This window comes from Gymnogyps californianus, chromosome 5, assembly GCF_018139145.2.
Source record: "Gymnogyps californianus isolate 813 chromosome 5, ASM1813914v2, whole genome shotgun sequence".
NCBI classification, from domain to species: Eukaryota; Metazoa; Chordata; class Aves; order Accipitriformes; family Cathartidae; genus Gymnogyps; species Gymnogyps californianus.
The window spans coordinates 64,920,294-64,938,608 of NC_059475.1; the positions used below are offsets into that span (position 1 = coordinate 64,920,294).

An 18,315-nucleotide genomic window follows, 5' to 3' on the forward strand; every position below is an offset into this window, starting at 1 on the left:
TCTCAGTTATCTTTAATAGATTCAACTAGTCACAACATGGGTTTGTAAAACAAAAACCGTGATATTTAAAACTCATACCGGGGAAAGTAGGCAAGTTTTAAAAGTGCAGATGCCTGCCTTTATTTAGAGCTACTTACAAAACCGGGTTTATTTTGCTACTTGATATGAAGTAACATTTCCATGTCAGAGATACATTTCTGCATCAGTGTTTGAGAAATCTTCAGTAGCCACCGGCATAGCCACCTTAAATGCCCACTGCTCTGCTCCCAGCAAGGTGAAAGATGGTTTATTTCCCCTTCTGTTTTCCTGCCGTGGCTGGAACCAAACCACAGGTAAAACCCTCTCAACAGTCAGATCTGCTCATACCATGCTGATTCTGCTCTGTTGGTCTTATTCTACTCTGTCACTTGCGGATATGGTAGGACACCAGCAATCAGAATCATACTTCCAGCACCCTCAAAGGCCACAGCAGATTTCTCCCACTGAATACTGATTCATAGCCATTGAAGAAGAACATTATCTTGGTCCTAAGCATCGGCTCCTCAACACTAAGTTGTCCACATTTCAGAACTTAAAATACTGAAGAGCTACATTTTGTTGCAACAGTGTTAAGACCTGGATGTCTCTGTATCAACATCAGTGTCAATAGATGTCCTTTAATAAATCAAAAGAATATCTTCCCTCCTACAGTAAACACCCTAGCAGCAAAATAAACTACGTTCTTTGACATCGCATGGTTATCAGTGGCCAACCAGCCAGCCAAAACATCTTCCAACATATTTTCTAATATATTTTTCATGAGCTTCAAACGTCTTTTCATCAATATTCAGAGAATACAAATTCTTGCCATTGTATCCTTGCAATTACAGCTGACAAGTCCATTTTGTAAGGGGCACTATGCCACAAAAAAAAAAATTAAGAGATTATTTCTTTCTCTTCCCTTGTCTCCTCCACAAGTTACTTGGCACTTAAGAACCAACAAGTAACAAAGAATACAGTCACCAATACTCAACATCTTACCTTTTACATAGCTAGGACTATGCAGTATTTTTTTTTTTATTTAGTCTGCTTTGAGTTTTGCCAGAAATTTTAAATATAATTCTTCCAAATGTTCCCTTTTTAAAAAATACAACAAAACAAATTATAAAACTAGAAAAAACAGAAAGAGTTTAAAAAACCTAACTCATATGCTACACCTACCCTGAAAAAATATTGGTATAGATCTGAATATGACTGGCAAAGCAGATGGCTAGTCTGAAAAGGTTTCAAAGAGAAGCCAGACTTATTTTTGTCCATGTTGAAATATAGCATAAGCTGATACAAGAGGCCTGAAACCCTTCAGGGAAAAGAAACAGAAGCTGTTTTGTATGCAACAATTATTTATCTACTTATCCATCTCACATTGGTTGGTTTATAAAATGACTTGCCTTGAGACATCTGTTGAAGTATAACAGGAAGACTATTGTGTTTTTCTGAAGCATTTCATTCTATTTAGGTAAAACTCCCTACTTCTGAAATTCAGCCTCTACAGGGAGACTTTCGCTGCTTTTCAAAACAATATTCATTATGCAATTCTACAACAAGTGGAAAAATATTTTCCTAGTTATAAAAGAAAAAAGAAAATGAGACAAAATATTTAATTATATGGCACAATAATTTGTCCAGAGACACAGCAGGATGAATGAATGCCACTCCACTGCTGGACTTTAAGTCTATCAAAATTTCCCTGTTTTAGTCTGAGACATTGCAAATTTTCTCAGACTTCTCCTCCTAGTTCCTTAAGAGACAGTAATGTTACCATGTAAAAAATATTTGCTATTCAAATAGTAGGAACATTCCCTCTCTGGCAAGATAGCAGATGATTACTCTGCTGACAGTGTTTGATCTGCACTGCTGGTATTAGCCAGCTGAAAATTTAAAAATTAGTAGTATTAGTTTGTTATAAACAATATTCCTCCCACCCTACTACAAACAACTCCCTAGTTATGATCTTCATAAATCACCAGCTAGAGATCAGGAATGGCAGAAGAGCAACTGCTTTGGGCAGAGTGCTATGAAGGGAGACACAACCACATTCTCAGTCTGCCCGGGGAGTCCAAAGCTACTGTGGCACCTTCTGTTGGTACTTTTGATGCCTGGTCCCTGTACTTTTAAGAGGGGTAGGAGAGTGTTGAGGGGGAGAAAAGATGGAATAGATTTGAACAGGTCCCTTCCAACCAACGTTTCTGTGATCATAACAAAATAATTATCAGAAGCAAAAGAAAACCCACAGCTAAGCCAGAAAAATCTAGTTAGGTATTAATAATTATTTCTATTGACCCAATAAAAGACAACTGAGGATAAACAATTTTCCAGAAAAATACCTTAGTGTAGTAATAAATGATTGAAGTCACTCAGCCCCATCAGTCTAAGATAGATCATTTGGGCTGGAACAGTGTGGTATGAAATCTTTGTTCAGATGAGATGACCGAAATGGATCTTTGATAAAGCTGCCCAATTTCCAGTTGGGTTATTCCCATTGTCAGGACCAGCAATACCATCCTCGTGCACACACACAGAGGAAAAAAAAAAAAAAAAAAACAAAAACCACAAAACAATAAACACCACAACCCACAAGTGATCATAGATACCAAAATCCTTTCTGTCCAAGGATCGCTTGTGAGAAATGTTCTGAGCAAGACAAGTCACTAGGCAGCTGGTATCGCATAAAGGCTTAGAGGAGTCATGAGACACAGGAATCCAAAGGGCACAGTAGAGTAGCCTCCTTTCAAGTTGAATGTACGGAATGTTTTTAAAAAGAAATAATTACTATTAACATTTGTGTTGCGGTAATGCCTAGAGGCCTCATTCAGGCATCATGAGAATGGTGCGAGGCAGTGTGTACACACGTGCTAGGAGGCAGGCCCTACTCTAGAGAGCTTACACACCAGGTTTTGAAAAACTGGCTACAGAGATACTCTGGGGAAGTAGAAAAATTTGGGGGAAGAAGAAAACCTTGTAGAAAGAGAGAGCAAAATTTGCATGATGTCCAGAGATTGAAACTTGTAGCAACATTCTAAGGTTTAACCTTGCCCCACTCATCATATGGGCATAGACCTGATTTATTCCAATAGATGTTGTCCACACCTTTTCCAAAGGCAGGTTTTAACCCTTTCACTTTATTTTTCTTCCTAGTGTTAATGACAACAAATTGTGTTTACAATGTTCTCAAATTGTCCAACTAATTTTTCTTCTGAGGAAAACTTGCTTTAAAATGTGGTTTCTATTTAAAGCCTTGTATAACACATTTTAGCCCAAAGCATTATTTAGTGACTACATTCTAAACCACTTCAAAAATGTGTGTTTTATAATAGAAATCTTAAGTGACTACCCTAATGTTTTTTTGACCTTCCCCTCTCACACTTTTGCCATAGCACCCAACTCTTTTCTTTAAATAGGGAAAGTCTGCAGGTATAACAATCCTGATATGAAGGGGGAAAATGTCTTTCAAGTGATAGACGTGTTTCATATATCACATCAATGGAATAAGACAGTGCAATTGCTGCAAATGTTGGAGCTGACCTACCTGAAACATTTGGAAAAACTACCAGAATTGTGCCAAGGTCACATGAAGTATACTTATACAGGATATTGACATTTTGTCTCTGCCAAGCAACTACTTCATTTAATCCCCCACAACAACTTAGAAAACAAAACTTACCAGCAAAAAGAAAACAGGGTAAAGCTACACTTCGACCCTACCACAGAAAAACTGAAAGTTTGGGGCAGGGGGAGAAAGGGGAAATCCAGTTCTCTGCTCCGTAGCTTCCTAACCTGGCAGCTTGAACAACCACCACCAGCTACTGCCAACCTGCTGTACATTGGCTCCACAAGGCTAAACTTTGCGCTGCACGACTACACCCCTTCTTTCCTATCTTGCAGCCTAGTTTTTCACATGCACAAACAAGCAGGGAACTCACATACACAAAAAGTGAAATAAATACTCTCAGTAGTAAAATGTGAAGTAACCATACAGAGTCAGACACCTTTAACACATGGTTCAGCCGTGCCACACACAGCATGCACAGCAATAACACTGGAAGAAGTCACACTATCGCTATGTACCAGACCACTGTCAGGTGGAGAACTCTGCCCAGGAGCACAGGCAGGGAAGGGCTTAGGGACAGCAAGATGTGCACAATGAGCTTTGTCACCCGGGAAAGGAGAACAGGGCTTGAATTCTTACCAAAGGTGGTGTTCTTAAATCTAACCTGTCCTCCAGCTTCTGGATCTGCCTGAAGTTAGCAGATCATAAATGACCCCTTTAACGGTGAAAATTAAGAGCCTTCTGACTGCACCCCTTCTTTCCTTACTATCACCCTGGCTGCTACATGAAGAAACTAGGAGGTAGTCAGACTTCCTATTCCTTTTAGTATTTTAGGTGTCCCTTTCAGGCAACTAACTCCAATTCCTAACAACTCTATCAAGCTTCTTCATTATGCATTTGCAGGGCCAGCACAGTTATTGACAAATTCACTCTTCTTCACAAGGTTATGAAGACCAGCCATGATTTCTGCTGCTTCTAAACAAAGTTACCAGTGCAGGCTCTGGAACCATTTGAAATTTAACAACCTAATCTCAAGAGCTGGAGAATCATAACATTCTGCACAAATTGATGAGGTTAAGGCAATTTCAGGCAAAACTTCGACTCCCTTGTTGCAGATGCTGAAAACCCCTGCAACAGCAGTAAGTGGGAAACCTGTATTTAATGCTACATAAATAAAAAGCAGTTTTCCTTTCCATGAGCACACAGATTCTTCCAGGATCCTCTGGAAGATGTAACCACTCTTTCTACTCACTCCCTCCTTCCCCCGCACCATCCAAAAAAATATACAAACAGAACTACACCCACATCGTCTCCTCCAGATATTTGGACCCGTATGAGTGTGCCTGGTATTTCCCAGCCACACAATTTAGCTCTCCAGGCTCAGCCTTCTGATGCCAACAAAAACATGATACATTACTCACAGGAGTAAATGTATTGGATACATTTCTACAAAACACCACAGTGCAAAGAGGAGCAAGGGCTCCTTAGAGAAACCAAAGAGGAGTGGCATCTCCATGTTTTCCTTCAAATTACATTTGCTGCCCCTCCTGCATGTTCTAAGCCACCTCTTCTTCCTCCAGGACAAAAAAAGAAAAGCCTCAGAAGCTCATAAAACCCAAGAAACAAACCATTTAGGAGTCACTCCTTTGAACACATCTTGTTTTTCTAAGCAAAATCCATCATTCCACCATAAATCACAAGCCACCCTAACTAAGAAAATAAACTCTGTTGATAACATAGTCCCTTCCTCAAAGGGCAAAGTTCTGCTTCAACTAATCCAAAGAGAAAGAAATCAATGTCTGTTCCTAAACCTTCTCCTTCTGCACAGCAACATAAAATGCTACCACAGTGGTATGTAAGGTCATCAGCTTCAAAGCAGCTTCAACTACTGTACTTGCAGAAGCAAAAATGATGAAAGACACCATATGGCTTCTGTCATGGTAGATAAAGCTAACGGAGGCATATAATGAAAATTTCAGTTTCTCCTCTCTTTGTTTAATCTTTCCCAATGCAGCACCGACAGTCCCCTGCAAGCCTTTCTTTTCCAGCTATAAAGCACTACTTCCTCTTTGAATCACGTTTTTCTCTGGCAGATAAAATGTTTTACTTAACGATGTCCTACATTTCAGCAAATATGATTAAAAATGTACAGAAAAACAGTAATGAGATAAACATCTGATATTATGATAAATCCTATTACAGAAACTCAACTTAGACATTCTCATAGGCAGCTGAGTCAGAAGATAAAAGCCTATGGTCTCATGAGCACAGCACATCAAAAATGCAAGCATTAAGACTTACCAATTTCTTCTATTTCTTCCAGGAAATCATTATATTCATTTAGACTGGGAAAGTCATCCTCTCTTTTATTGTATCTTTGAGAGAAGGGAAACAAGTATTTATATAACACACAAAGATGCAATTTCAATTCAACAAGGCTCTTGCTGCAAGTGTATTAAGTATTGACCTGGTTTTATCAAGTATGTGCTTTGTGGCTCCCGCAACTGACCAACGTACAGAATCTTGAAAAGGAGACAGAAGTGCTTGTTTCAAAGGAAAGGAGCCAGTCTGGCATAAATCGGTGCAATCTTTGCCTACTGTTTCCCTTTACCAAGGTTACAGGTAAACAGGAGCACAGAGGCTAGGATATACTAATTCCAAGTCAGCCCTTCAGCATAAGAAACCTGTTAACAAAGGCAGAGACAACAGTAACATCCACAAGAAAAGCTTTGCTAGAAAAGTATCAGAAAAGGGAGTTTGGCTTTGTGCCAACAACAGAAAGCATATGTCAGCAGCAAACTGAAAATGCTACACAATTGTCTTATTTCATATCAATAGAGCATTCCAGAACTCATTTATCCAATTCTTGATAGCTGGAAAAGTAAAAAGATGAAGGGACAACTGACTAGAACATGAACAGTCTCTGAAAGTCAAGACACGAGGGCTTTCTTCCCAAGAAAATCTAAAGCTAAGATTCTGCCTGCTCTGTGCACCAAGATACCTGACACCTGGGAGTATAAAACTCTAATCCCGAGAACTCGGGCCAAGTTCTAATGTGGGGACATTTTTTCTGCTTACTAAAAGCTAATCTGGCAAATCCATGTGGACCAAGCATTTTACAACATTTTCTGTTCTAACTACAGTTCATTCCGTGTTTAGCCAACTAAGTTGACTTTATTCCAGTTTGACTTCTGTTAACTTCAGTAGACTTCAACATCAAAATTATTACTGCTTTCCACATCAGCATCTTGGTATTCAACAATGCAATTTCCCCACATCTCAGCAACATCATACGATTCATTTAGTATTGTCCTAAGTCTTAGATAAAGGCTGCCAAGCTTACAATTTACCTGTACGTTCATTTCTACACACACAAGTCTCTCCAGGTTTGTTAGGTCTCATCAGACCCTCTTCTACCAAAACATCAACTGGCTCGCTTATTGTCCTTATAAAATGTTGTTTCTTGGCCACAAAGAGTGAGATGCAATTTTAGACCTCATTTATCTCAATTTCAAGAGCTCTCAAATCTGCATGATAGACTAGTCACACAAGGCTTGCAAGGAAGCACTTCTACTAACAATTGCAGTGTGAAGTAGAAAACAATGTGAACATAGCTTCTTTTTCGTCCATTTTCATTTTGAAGGGAACTAGCCTTCAACTCTCAGAACAGGTCCCCAGGGAACAAAACAATCAAGGTCCTGTTTCTTGCCCCACTCCCATGTTCACCTCCTCAAAGGGAAAGCAGCTGTAGTCCTCAATATCTAATCATCTCCATTTAGGAGGCAAGTCTTTGCCAAAGGAGGCCACATAGAAACACCCAACATTTTCTAATGCTAAGCAGGAATCCCTCAAGGCTAAATTGAGAATTCAGCCCTCAGTTGTTGCATAAAATCAGATTCTCTGAAATCCCTCCACATTAAATGGAGTCAAGTTTTATGGGTTGTCACGTTAAAAAAAAAATTATCTCCTCTGTACTACTGGAGGAGTAAGTCAATTTTTTAAAATGGTGATCCATGAAATACATCCACCTTCTGTTCTTTTAACTGGTGACACTCACATTTTCAGCACTTTCTTCCGAATTTCCACTTCCTTGTCGACAGCAGGATCTTCAAAGAGCTGTACCCTGAAGTTACTCTTCCGCAGGGGGGTATCGCACTCCTGGCAATTCCCAGCCCCTCTCACAAACAGCAGTTCCACACAGCTCTCACATCTGTGGGAGAAAGGAAGGGGTATAAAGACAGATACATGTTAAACAGTAACTGAAACACAGGATTGTCCCCCTTTTTTGTTGTTTACACACACACTTCAAGTACACAGTGCATCTCCCCTTGATTTCACTGTTTCTTCAGCACCCAACAGTCCCAAGGAGGCAAGGGCTCTCCACCATGTCTGAAAGGAAACAATCTCAGCAGCACAAATACATTTATTCTCCCTGCCCAAATAACTCAGCCTCTTTGCTGGGACTGAAAGTTAATCCAAACACAATGATGGGTTTTGCGTCAAGGGGAAGCTTGTTTATTGACACCAAACTCATTTCACGTGGACCAGACTGCAATATCCTTATCTACTCTGAGCACTATCTTGCTGCACAAAAAGCCCCGTTTATTTCCTTGATGCCATTTACAGTGCAAGGTACTATTCAGCACAAGCAGGGATACAAATCTTGCCCACAGCCTTCCAAGCATCTACCAGTACTACCATGGAAGAACTGCTATAACAAACCTGAGCTAAACTCCAGCCCAATACAGCTAAAAGAATCGAAATACCATTTTAACCAGCAATCAGCATTATGCCCCTCTCCTGTGTCTTCTGTTAATTTTTTAAATTGCACATAAAATATACTTTACACAGAGGCTGCACAGAATAAACCAAAAATACCTTTCTGGTTTTATTTCTTTTGTCTTAAAGAAGATTTCAGATTTTAACAAGACGCTTGCTGACCAGTCAGTTGGCATTTAATAAAGGAAGAACACACAACAAGAAAGCCAATTTTTTAAAAAGTACTTGCGTACTAATACTGTGCAAATTTCTAGCAGAGGACACCACCTGCTGCAGTCAGTTCCTACTGCTGGGGAGGCAAGGGGGTTTCTATTTATAGCTTTGCTATATTGAAGCCAAAACAGTTGTACATTAAGGGCTAAGCTGTATTGTACCTTCACAAATCCAGCACAACAGCTAAACAAGTTAAGAGAAACAGTACTGACATGGTTGCGAAGGATCTTAAACAAAACTTCCACTCTGCTGACCTACCCCCAACTAAACTGGTTCCAGTACTGACAGAGACAGAGCTAGCTAGAGCCAACCAGTTTTACCCAGCTGCTGTTTCCCAGATTAGAAAGTGCAAAACAAACACAATTGTATCTTACAATTAAAAAAAAATTAGAGCTTTTTTTTTTTTGTTAACACAAGTAGAACTACAGTTTCAAAATGCATCTTGCACAGTAGCTGCCAATGTTAAAGAGCAAACCTTGAATTTACTTGGCCATTTTCCTGCTACAGAATTCCTTTTGTTAGAAAACCAAGCACATTTAAATACAATTTATCTTGGAAGGGAAAGATCAAACCTTTCAGCACACTAGGCCTGAAATTCAGAAGTTACTGGGACATCAACTCAAGAAGTATGCTTCTTTATGAAAATAATTTAGCTTGCCACTATGGGAGAAGCAACATTAAATGCAAGAGAAAAGGCAAGGAAGAGAAAGGCTTTTCTCCTTCCTCCCCCAACCTGTCTGTGCATGCAACAGCTCAGTACATAAGGACAGTTTCACTGTCTCCTTCATTTTGGCAGCTTGTGCTGTTAATAAGTCTCTCTCAACACAGCAGCCAAAGCACAGCAAAAAACCCCTGCCGCCTCTTTCCTATTTTTAAGTTATAGAAAAGGGAGTGTAAAGCTACAGAACTTGGCAGGTGGATCCAGGTGTTTGTATTGTTTTTTTTAATCATGGTATTGCCTAAGGACCAACAGAACAGGGTCTCCATGTGCAAGATATTATGCCCAAACAGTAGCACCTGAAACTACTTCACTCCACCACCACCCCCTTCCCTAAATCAAAGACATTTCAAGTTTACACAGGACTTGACTATGGAAAAAATCCCTCCTTGGAAAAGCACTTCGTACAAGTGCTTCAATGCCTTCCCAAACTGGAACCAGTGTTTCTAAGGCTGGAAAATAGCTTTCCATACAAAAAAAGATGAGTCAACACCTCACTATGGGAATCCCACATCAGGTGATCACATTCTCACTCACTCATGCACATCCACCCTTATATTTATTCATAGATACGAATTCAGAAGGGGTTATATGGGACAAGTCAAGGGCATACCTGGACTCTGTCCAAATCCTGCCTCCTCTCCATCTCTGGATAGATTTAATATACACAGTTAGATCTGAAGCTTACTTCCTAGCAGGTCTGTCATTCTTGCCCCCACAAACCACAGCCACTTTCCCAGTGATGGAAAGCATGTTTGGTCACACATTTCCAGCTGATTCTTGAGGAAGGAAAAAAGCCATCTCCCGAATCCCTCTCAAACAAGTTCCTTTCGGTTGTGCTGCAGACTGCTAAAGTCAGAGCATATGCAAACACCAGGAAGGCAGATTTCAATAAGGATCGATTTAATAAATTATTTCATGTCTTGAAATAAACACGACTTGAAAAAATTTTATCTTGCATGGTAAAATTTTAAAATACAGCATGACTTAAAAAAAAAAAAAAAGAGATGCAGCAATTTATGTGACTTCACCAAAGGTACCCAATCCATGCAAAGGCCAGGCATCCCAGGCAGCACAGAGGGACACCCCAACACCACAGCTGGCATTACAGAGCTCCCTCCTGGCCACATAGACCACATCAATTCAGGTGATCCTTCCATCTCTTTGCAAGTCCAACGCTTCTCCATTTGCCTTAGTGTAAGGACAGTCTGACTATGGAGGCAGGACACCAATCAGTGCATCTTTTATCGGCCAACACATCATACATGGCTCTCTCCAAACGAGCAAAGCACCAAAACATCTGCTTAACTCGCCTTCAAACCATGGCCAAAACAGGTGGCCATGTGTTTTCTTGAATTAGGAGCCTTAAATCAGTGATTTTTAATATGCATATACGTATTATGTATGCATACATGCTACACATATTAACTAACGATGACAAATGTTCATGCTTAAAAATCGGGTCTATACGTTTGTTCAAAACTAAGTATGTCTGAAGACAACAGCTTCACATGAGGTCTAAACAAACACTCAGGGTGTGATATTGCCAATTCTCCTCTTCACAGTGAGGTTGTACGGCCTCTGCAATCTGTATTCTATTTCATACATTCACTAAAATCTTTCATTACCTTTTGGATTTCAGTTTGTATCCTGAGAATAGGCAATCTGGATGAAGATATCAGTAGAAAATGCCCAGGGAGTTACACACGTGCGGATAACAGGGAAAGACTATTAGTAATGTCACTAACAAAAGCAATCACAACACTTCCAGGAACAATGAAGTCTCCTGGTCTTCCACACCAGGATAATAAACATCAGTATGCTCATTTTCATTTCCATGGACACTGGTTTGATCTGTCTTGTTCTTCTCTTTCATCCCCATGAAATATTAAACACATGGCTCAGTCTCTACGCAGTCTAGAACGACGCCACATTTTTGAGGAAAGCAAATAATAAAGCATCTAGATGGTTTGGCAGCATCAATGCACAAACAGCACTACATGTCCTCATGCCAGTGTTCAAGGACATCAGGATCGTACTAAAAATGCTTTTGGTACATTGCAGACAACAAGCAGAGGTTCCTCTCCAGAAAACTGTTAGATATTTATCAACTGAATTACGCTTACTGGAACTGAGCGTTTGTTTTGGACAAAGTGTCTTCAAAGGGTACAAGATTTGTGCCCAATCCTGCATTCCCCACACAGGCACACATACACTTCATGGAGGGATGATGGCAGATAAGGCATCAAGCCTCTTGGACACTGAACAGATGAAAATGGCTCACAACATCAGCATAGTTTGATGGTGCTGCTTACTTCTCTAGCTTGGCTGGCAAGACAGCAAACAAAACAGAATAAAGGAAAAGCTATTTTCACAAGCAGGAGTACAAGATATTCCTTCTTTTAAAATTTTAGATTCTGCTGAGCATAGCAAAAATTTGCAGGACTTCAGATATGCAGCCATTAATCATTTCAGAAAAAAAAATCTTTATGGGTTTTGCTGTTGACTAGGAATATTACAGAATGAGTTACGACCCTTCCTTACAAAGGCTATTTTTAGTAGATATACTTATTAAACAGCATCAAATATTTAGAATCTCTAAGCCCCTCTTCTTCAGCTTTTATAACCAAGGTGTTTCTGTTATTTAAAGTAACATGCAAAACAAATGATCCTCTCTACTATAGAAAAAACAGTTTAGATTAAAAAATAGTAATACAGCCTTCAACATATAGCCAATACTTGAACCACAAACAAATGGAATGGAAAGAACCAGCAAAAAAGATGTGTTTTCACTTGTTCCTCAATTCTGATGTCAAAGGGAAATTTACTTACAGAAGTGGAATGACTCTTGATTTATGGCAAGGGAACATTAAAAACCAATGGAAAACACACACACGTGAAAAAGCTTACAGAAAGACACCTAGATTTTTAAATCAAAGATGCTTCTAGAAACATTCACAGGCTTTTTGCTTAGCTTGGGTTAGACAATTTTGTGTTCTTGTGCAGAGATTTTTGAACTGAGACAAGAACGGCCCAATTTGGAGCGAGCAGGCATCAAACTTGTTTATTTCACAACCTTCAGTACATTTAGCAAGTCCTTATAACCTACAGTGGTTTCTGCTACATAGCCAAGAGTTCATCTACTATTTGCAGCTGGCCATGGCAGGTTTATTTTCTAGGCTGATGGACTAATAGGCACAGCCTAGAAGGCAGGTTCTTCCTAGAGTCTGCAGCAATGATGAACTCTGTGATCCAAAAAGCTAAGGGAACTGAGCAAAAGCAATTTTTTTCCCCATCTTGCAGGTTAGGGATCAAAAACTGAGGAAAGAGAAAGAAGCGTGACTGCAATGACACCAAATGCTTCTGAGAGCCTTGGAATAAAGGAGCTTACAAGATCAGTAGCTGCCAGATGAGTAGGGAGTTGGGATCAAAAATAAGTATTTTTCTTTTCACACCTCAGCTTCAGGAACTCAGAAATCCTTATTCAAGTACTTGCAGAAGCAGCCACCTATGTTTTGGGTCATCTCTTCTCCGTCCGCCAAATACAAGAGGGATTTGGCAGAAGATACCCATTACTCTTTCCCTCTTCCTCTGTTCAGATTGTGTGAAGTCCTACCGATGGGGATTTTGCTGTTCTCACCTTGTAAGGAGACAACTTCAGAATGCTCTCAAAACCTTATTTGGCTGAAAAAGTCACAACAGGTTTGTCTTCAACTAGTAAATAAACAGGTCTCACAAGCAGCCCACATGCCATGTAGAGATTACAGCTCGTTATGGCAATAAGACACATCTCGGGTTTCAGGCAGAAATCACAACTCTATCAACCAACAGATGAGAATTTTTGCTTTTTAAACACTGTTGATAAGCTATCTTCAGTTGTCTGCAGCTCCCCTCTGTTCAGCCCACAGTAACATACACTGCAAGACAAAATCTCAGAGATTACTTCGCTAACATTTAAATTTTTTTCAAAGGTATCTAGACTCCAGAGAGCTGATCTTAACTCCTCCTTTAAACAACAAAGCAAAACCAAAAAAAAAGACTCCGATACTCTGCCTATATCTGTATTATGTCAATTCTCAGCATCATGTGCCAAGATGCTGAGCGTACAATCCTTCTTTTAGACTATTTATATCTTTTGGGAAAAGGATGCACGTACACACTTTTGTTTCTTTTTTGTTCTGTCAGACGAGTTCTGCTCCATATTGCAGAAAGGAGGAGTTTAAATAAGCCCAGACATCTCAAAAATTTAGGAGACACTCAGCCACCGTTAACCCTATTTTCCAAACACCCATATACATACCTGATATACAGACCAGTTCATCTCAACTGCACTCACCAGAAAGAAAGCAAACCAGGTAGTGGTTGAAGTACAGCCTTGAATGACTGGCATTTTAAGCAAAAAAAGACATACTAAGTCAACTAAACAGAAACAGTTCCACCACCCATTGTGTTTCAACATCTCCATTACAAAACCATTTCGAGTGGCTTGGACCTGACAAGAGAATTTGCTGCAAACTGAAATTTAACTCACATTTATCCAGTACAGATGAGCCTTTTCTTTTTTCCTAGAAAAAAAATTAGAGAACCTTTTATAGTATTAACTCTGGACAGCACAGAGAAAATATTTCTGTAAGTATTTAAATAAAAGTGGTTCTTCATGAGATACTGCTGCCTAGTCAATTAAGCACACAATCATAAAAACATGTCTTACAGCACAATTATGTTAACTTGGTCAAACAACAGGCCAATACTTGACAGGCCAATTCTTGACACTTCAAGAGCAGCTGTGTGGCATTGAGAAATAAGTGTTTTCACAATGACTAGGCATACCAAAATCGACCAAGAATTTATCCAATGTACCAGAACAACTACTTCAAACCCATTACAGTCTACTGGGCAAGCATATGCACTAAAATAATAATTCAGCTATGTCAATAACCCTTTTATTATGCTTTATTCTCTTTGAATAAGAACCTTGCAAGCTTTCAGGGTTCTCAACAACCATCAAATTGGGGAGCTATCAGGATTAGCAGCTGTCCACAGCACACCTGAACTTAAGACACAATTACGAAACTTTCCATGTCTGTCTAAAATGCAGAAACTGCACTTTTTTAGATATGATCCAGCTCAATATTGCCCATTGTCTCACAAGACAAACATACTTATCGTTAACAAGTTTAAGATCTCACACCGAACTCCATACAAGACACACAGCTCCCTTCTCCTTCCATATCCATTTGTTACCTCGTGAGAAAGTCCTGCACCATGGTGTGGGTTGAACTGCCCCCAGAGCTGACAGGTCTTACTAACTCAAGTATTTTGAGCATTCACTTACTCAGTCTTACAAAACACCTGCATATGCCAGAAATCACACTGGAAAAAACTAAAACACAGGCAACAGAAAATAAATGCTTTGGGGACCCAAAATAGTCATGACAAATCTTTTACTTGATCTGAAACAAGGCTTCTACCTTCTGTTCTGTACTTTCAACGCATTTTACAGTGCGACAACAGCATGTGGAAGCAAGACAAGGAAATACGGCTATGCAGTAAAAGGGAAAAAAATTTAAAAGTATTTGTGGCATGATGGGATATCCTGACCACATTACTGAGGGCTTGTCACAAGACACTCCCATATTTCATGTCTAATCTCTGAAAGTAAGAAGATAAAGTTGATAAAACACACATCTGTAAGAGAACCAGGCATATGACCAAGGTTTTCCATAAAACCAACGGTGGTTTGGGGTCTCAATGGGAAACATGCAAGTGTTTAAAACTCTTCAAAACCTTTACCGATCTCTTGCAAACATACCTGTTGAATGATCTGCATATGTTGGCTCATCTCTCCCAGCTTTTGGGAGGAACCAAGCCAAATTTCTGCCAAGAGCATAGGCTTGTATTTCACTCGAAGCATAAAAAGTACACAGTCCAGTTTCCTTAAGCTATTCAAATACAGAGAGACAGTGTGGGTGTATGTACACATAATTAAAAACAACTGAAAAAAACAGCCTGTTGGAGCAATAACTGCATCGTCCATGTTCCGGATAGCTCTGAAAACACTGTCAGTGCTCAAAAAGCAATGTGTAATGAAAAACTGTCCTCTCTACCACTAAGATTGCTTGGTTTGAAAAGACTGAAAGAACAACCTGCCATGACAAAGTGCTACACGGGAGCTCCTGCACAAATCTTGTTTTATAATACAATAAAATCAACTGTTTCTTTTTATGTAAGTTGTCAGAAATGAGTGACCAAACTCAAAAGGTTAAGACATCAACTCCCATTCTCATGAGCAGCAAAAGTCCTAACAACCTTGATTTTATATATGCAGCCTAGGAACACCAAAATTGTATTTCTACATGTTAAGTCAGCACCAGTGTCAAAGAAGCTGCCGTAATCTGCTTTCACACTGCCGTACACTGTCCTTCCCCTGCTGTCCTCTCCTGCAGGCCAGAAAAACATTTGTGCAGCCACATGGTTATTTGCTGGGTTATTTTTCAGCCAGATGAACTCTTCCATTTGGTTCACCACATAGTTCACAAACGCTTGTACCAGCACATAGCAATGGGCAAAGTGAAGGTAGGAATGAGCAACCAGGGTGAGAAAGCTGAAGCAGGATGTTGTCAAATATAAAATCCCAGGCAAAGCAAGCATATCACAGCACTATCATGAAAGTCTTGAAAGCCAGACATGTTTAAGACTCATTCATTAGGGAAGCTGAAGCATGAAGAGAACAGGGAGCAGGGACCACGTTTGGACGATGCAGTTAGGTGCCCAGCAGCACGAGTAGGCACTTCTGTAAACACCACTACATACCTACACCGCTTTGAAGATCTGCTCTCAAAGCGGAACTAAGAGAACCCTCAGTGAACTCCAGGTCCCAACAAGTTGAGCAGCCAAACTTCCTGCTGCTAGGGTTAGGGCATCCCACAAAAAATGCTCCCATTCAGGCAGCTTCGACCCATGTATTGACACTGAGAGGGCTTCGACAAAGGGAGATACCCCAACTGCCAACATGCCCGTAACATCAGCACCAGCACAGCTGGGCTGCAAAGCAAGGGGAGAGGACAGCACCACAGCAGGCAACCTCTGAACAGCTTAGGCCAATGTAGGATCACATCCTCAAAAACTCTGGCAATAAAAGACTCTCCCCAGCATTCAGTGCACTCTTTACAAACTGTGTAATAACATCTGAGGCAAGACAACTCAACTCTAGGAGAAATACTTCCCCTGGAAGAGGGCTCCTCACCAGTGTCAATGGAAGTAACCACAGTAAATCAAACCTGTGGAGATGCCCAGCATGGCCAGGGACCCCCAGAAAGGTCCTTTCAGTCTGAACAAGACGCCAGAACTAAGTTACCAGGGATAGCCACTGGGTGGGAGAGCATAAAAAGCTCTTCCTCTCTTCCCAAGCTCTGAATTCAACAGCACCCGATGCTGTTTATTAAAATTTGTCTCTCTCTTCCCTCTTACAAAGCTTTTATGGCATACCCAGCTATTTTAGCTTGATCCAAAAGTATAAGGAGAGAGAACACGGCTCAAAAAGTGTCTGTCGTTATTTCAGGGTACCCTAAAAGCTGCTTGATCAACACACCTCTAGAAAGGTGAGTCGAAGCACAGTTACAACACAAGCAATACAAGAATGGGTGGGGTAGCAGACAGGATAAGAAGAATTTTTCAGAATTGCTAAAAATAAGAGTCAAAAAGCATGTCACATTATTTCAGAATATTTTAAACAAAGCATACAAGATTACCTTACAGGCAAGTCCTTCCACAATAGGAACAGAAGGCAACACAACTGAACACAACAAATTCAGGCATTTGAAACAAGTCACGAAGTCACTGGGAGCTCATCATCTAAAGAGCACCAAGGAGAAGAAGAGACCCCCCCTATGTAGCTCATGGTCCCTCTGCAACGTGATGCAGTCATGAAAAGGCACATGCAACCCAAGGATGTATCAGAAGAGCTGCTGCTGTCAGAAAGACAGCGTTACCAGCAGGATGTAAGGAGACTTCACCTGAAATGACATGTGCAGTTCTGGTCACTCACACTCAAAACAGATGAGCTCGCCCTATAAATGCAGAAAAGGGCAACTAGGATGATCACAAGACTGGGAAGATTGGCTTATCAGAGGAGAAACAGCAGAAAAAGCTACTTAAACTAAAACACTACTGGTCCAACCACTAGTGTAAAAATGCATACTGGAAATTGTAGTTCTCACCAGCCACAATAGTGAGAATCTGGAACCACATCCAAGAGAAGTAACGGGGCAAAAATTAGTTTCAAAATGAACTTTCATAAGCTTTCATCAAATCACGGGAAGGATTTGATGACCTGATTGTCTTCAACAGGTAACTAGATTTGGTAACCAAGAAGGTGCCTCCAGTCCTATCTATGGTCCTAGCTATGTGCTCTAAATTCTGAAACCCCAAGACAACGACGACTCAGGAAGGAAAATAAAAAAGGAGAGAGAAAAGCTAATTTTGGTGAAGATACTGAAATATTACATGCATCTCTGAATACTGAAATTTTTTTTAAAGGATGACATGCATGCCACATGTTCTAGCATCTGCTCCGTCTGCTCATAACAGAAATAACTCCTAACCATCAGTCTAAAGCAGTCTTTCATAAATTACACAGATTCATATTCTTTTATCAATAACCAATTAATTTATCTTATCTGGCATAAACCATAGTATGTATGTGTCTCAGAGATCCAAACTTGATTCACTTGGATCAATTTTTTCCCCTTGTGGAAAAAGAGAGAAGGCAAGATCATACCATTCTACTTGTATTTAATAGCTGATACGATAGCACAGAAGAAAACTAGAGAGTAAGCATTCTCAGCTTATCTTATTTCAGATAGTACATGTAATTTAATATGGATGTATATTCTACTAGTATACAAAAAAATCTTCTGGTAGCAAGTACATATTAGCTGATGCATACTTCTGTACACCTTTGTACTAAGCCATGCCTTAGCTCACAAGTAAAACAAGTTTAGATGAACAACTTCTGTGC

The 18,315-nt window shown here is 40.0% G+C and overlaps 1 protein-coding gene across 2 annotated transcripts in view; it reads right to left on the reverse strand.

Moving 5' to 3' along the window:
• MNAT1 (MNAT1 component of CDK activating kinase) overlaps positions 1–18,315 on the reverse strand; it is a 126,609-nt gene that overhangs the window by 81,607 nt on the left and 26,687 nt on the right. For both annotated transcript variants that reach the window (XM_050898292.1, XM_050898291.1), the window contains exons 2-3: positions 7,644–7,796; positions 5,888–5,961 (exon numbers count right to left, since the gene is read on the reverse strand). In XM_050898292.1, the coding sequence (XP_050754249.1) occupies positions 5,888–5,961; positions 7,644–7,796 (227 nt within the window). The remainder of the gene's footprint in view (positions 1–5,887; positions 5,962–7,643; positions 7,797–18,315) is intronic.